General features: G+C 41.9%; 1 protein-coding gene across 1 annotated transcript in view; it reads left to right on the top strand.

Annotated features, from left to right (window-relative positions):
* Positions 1–3,114, top strand: part of nek3 (NIMA related kinase 3) — a gene marked incomplete at its 3' end in the record, with an annotated part of 9,462 nt that overhangs the window by 5,677 nt on the left and 671 nt on the right. The window contains 5 exon segments of the mRNA XM_037678301.1: positions 706–760; positions 2,202–2,402; positions 2,487–2,586; positions 2,677–2,838; positions 2,945–3,067. Coding sequence (XP_037534229.1) covers positions 706–760; positions 2,202–2,402; positions 2,487–2,586; positions 2,677–2,838; positions 2,945–3,067 — 641 coding nt within the window.

Genomic DNA, 3,114 nt, shown 5'->3' with positions numbered 1-3,114 from the left:
ATGGAAGGATGAGAGGATGATGGATGGATGGATGGATGGATGGATGGATAGATGGGTGGGTGGATGGATGGATGGATGAGTGGGTTGGTGGATGGGTGGATGGATGAGTGGGTGGATGGATGGATGGTTGGGCTTGGTTGATTGATACAAACTGTGTCTATACTCCAATTATACCCAAACAACGTGATCACATAGTCTTAAGTCATTACACTACTTTTTATTAATTAATAACATCTGTTTGTTTTTTAATATATATAAAAAATCAACTTGTTTATTGCATTTCTAAATCCTGAATGTTTTTACAGTAATACTTTAGAAACCAGTCCTGTTACCAGCCAGGGCCTGTGTGTCTGTGCAGATTTTCCATCTTTCTCGTGTTGTTGCCTTCAGCCTAAATGTCTTGTTGGGACAAATAAAACATTTTATTTACATTTGTTACAGAATGCTAAATTAGGGAGGTGAGGTCGTGTCATTGCACAGTTATAAACTTTACTTCAAACTTTTTTTTTAGAGCTTCAGACTCTTTGCTCCTCTGTGACCATCTCTTCACTTCTGATTGTCTGAATGTTAATAAATCCATGTTAATAAATCCATGAGCCGTGTGGAGAGTTTCAGTCTGAGGTAGCTCCGCTCTGATGAGTTAGTGCTTCTTTAACTTGGTCAGTGCACGACGAATAACTGCTTCTGTCTTTGTGTGTTCTGCAGTGATGTGTGGTCGCTGGGCTGCGTCCTCTACGAGCTCTGCACCCTGCGACACCCGGTACTTCCCCTCCTCCCTGCCTCTGCCCACTGTACCACAGGTTTAACGTGGAGCAGTTTACAGATATTCAGTTTATTTGTTCAACCACAATTCATAACAAAAGTCATCTCAGGGCATTTTAAAGAAGTCCGGATCAATACAATGTAGGAAGCAAATTTTGTTGCATCTTCACTTTGTTGTAATCCTCCATCCTGAGCAGCACATTGGCGACAGTGGAAAGGAATGACTCCCTTTTAACAAGAAGAAACCTCCAGCAGAGCCGGGCTCAGGATGAGTGGCCATCTAAGGACAAATAACGGTTATTAGCAGCAATAATTACAAATACATAGAGAAAACGGAGAGAGTAAAGACAGCAGCAGAGGAAGATAATGTGGACAGTTTATCCACCAGCAGTCAATCTATAGAAGCATAACTAAGAAACCCAAGCCAACCCTAACTATAGGATTTATCAAAAAGAAGCCTACTCTTAAAAGCAGACAGTGTCAGCCTCATGGACAGAAACTGACACTTGGTTCCACAGGAGCCTGATGACTCTAGGAACCACAAGTAAACCTGCAGTCTGAGAGTGAAGTGCTCTGTTTGAAGAATGTAGAACAATAAGATCAGTAATGTAAGATGGAGCTAGGTTGTTGAGAGCTTTGTAGGTTAGAAGTAAGAGTTTAAAATGTATTCTAAATTTGACGGGGAACCAATAGAGAGAATCTAAAACTGGAGATACGATCTCCTACCAACTCTCTGAACCCTGGCAGCAGCATTTTGGATCAACTGAAGACGTTTTAAAAAGAGTTTTTCCAACAAATGATTAATAAAGAATTAATATAGTTTAACCTAGGAGTGATAAAAACAGGGACCAATTTTTCAGCATAATGTTTAGGACAAGTTGTTAAAATTTAAGCGACATTGAAATTAAAAAGAAGATCCTGGTGACATTTTCTATGTGGAGATTAAAAGACGTCCCATTAAAAAGATCACACCACTGTTCTTGTCCTGGAGGTCCACTTAGTGCCATTCAGAGTGTGTAAAAAGCTGATATGCAGATCAAAACCCATAACCTCTGTGCTATTCGAGTTTAAAAGTAAAATAGTTACAAACAAACAGGTTTTTATGATTGGATTAATTAGGCTGTGTGTATAAATATAACTAAGAATCATCGGCATAACAATTTATTTAAAATGTATTTAATTCTGCTGAATGGATGCATACAGTTGTTTCAAGCATCTGAGGAACTCCATGACTAACTCTAGTGACTGGAATCTGTCAAGTGTTGTCAGTGTAGCATTGTGTAAAATATTTCAGCTGTCATTTTGAAGCACAGCAAGTCATTGTGATGGAATGATGGCGGTCCTGAGGCGTCAGTTGGACCAGATTATCTGCTGTGCTTCACATGCTGCGGTTCGGTTTGTCCTTTCCGAGACCTTCACATTTCATTTCCTGCGTCCAGTTCCAGGCGTCTAGCTGGAAGAGCCTGATTCTGAAGGTGTGTCGTGGTGCCTACCCTCCCCTCCCCAGCCACCTGCCTTATGAGCTGCAGTACTTGATCAAGCAAATGTTCAAGACGAACCCAAAAGATAGGCCATCCGTGCACACGATCCTGACCTCTCACCGGGTGTCCAGGCTCCTGCATTCGTATATACCCTCACAGGTAAACACTTGTTCAATCAGTCAAGATTTCACTGCTTCAAACAACAGTTTTTTAATTCACAGCACTGCTTTGAATCTTTTTTAGACGGAGGAGGAGAGGAGGCGTTTCCAATGGAACAAAACAGAGGGAAGGAAAGTGGCTAGTATCCTGGGAGAAAAGAGTTTAATAACGTCGACCTCTGAAGGTAGAGTCAAGGTCAACAATGTTGTCAAAATTATTTTTATTTTTAAGAAAATAAGCAAAATGCTTCCAAAACCCAATTGTACCTCTGCAGGTGTAGATTTACCCAGAAGCTCCTATGAAAGCACAGAGCCGGGGCCTCGAAAGCAGTGGGCGTCCGAGCCGCCAGACGCCGTGCTGCAGATGTTAGCCGGTGCCAGCCTGGTTTCATCAGACAGCGTGGCATCAGTCCAACACACTGGCTCCCTCCAAGGAAGTATGATAGCAGCAGCGTTTTAATTTCCTGACATGAATAAAACGAGACTTTGTAAAAGAAAGGGCGTGGTCTGAATGGTCTGTCCCTGCTTTTTCAGGTGTGTCAGATGATCCAGAAGACGTCAGGCAGAGGAGACGATGGGAGAGAGCTCCTCCTGAGAGGCTTCTACGTCTGCTGGAGAACGCTCAGCTGAACAGAGCGTTTAGCACCTTTTTGATACACAAAGGAGGTATTACATATATATGTGTGTGTGTGTATATACTATATATATATATG

Source organism: Nematolebias whitei, chromosome 6, assembly GCF_014905685.2.
Source record: "Nematolebias whitei isolate Nwh7 chromosome 6, NemWhi1, whole genome shotgun sequence".
Lineage (NCBI taxonomy): Eukaryota > Metazoa > Chordata > Actinopteri > Cyprinodontiformes > Rivulidae > Nematolebias > Nematolebias whitei.
This window is presented reverse-complemented; position numbering and strand designations above follow the sequence as displayed.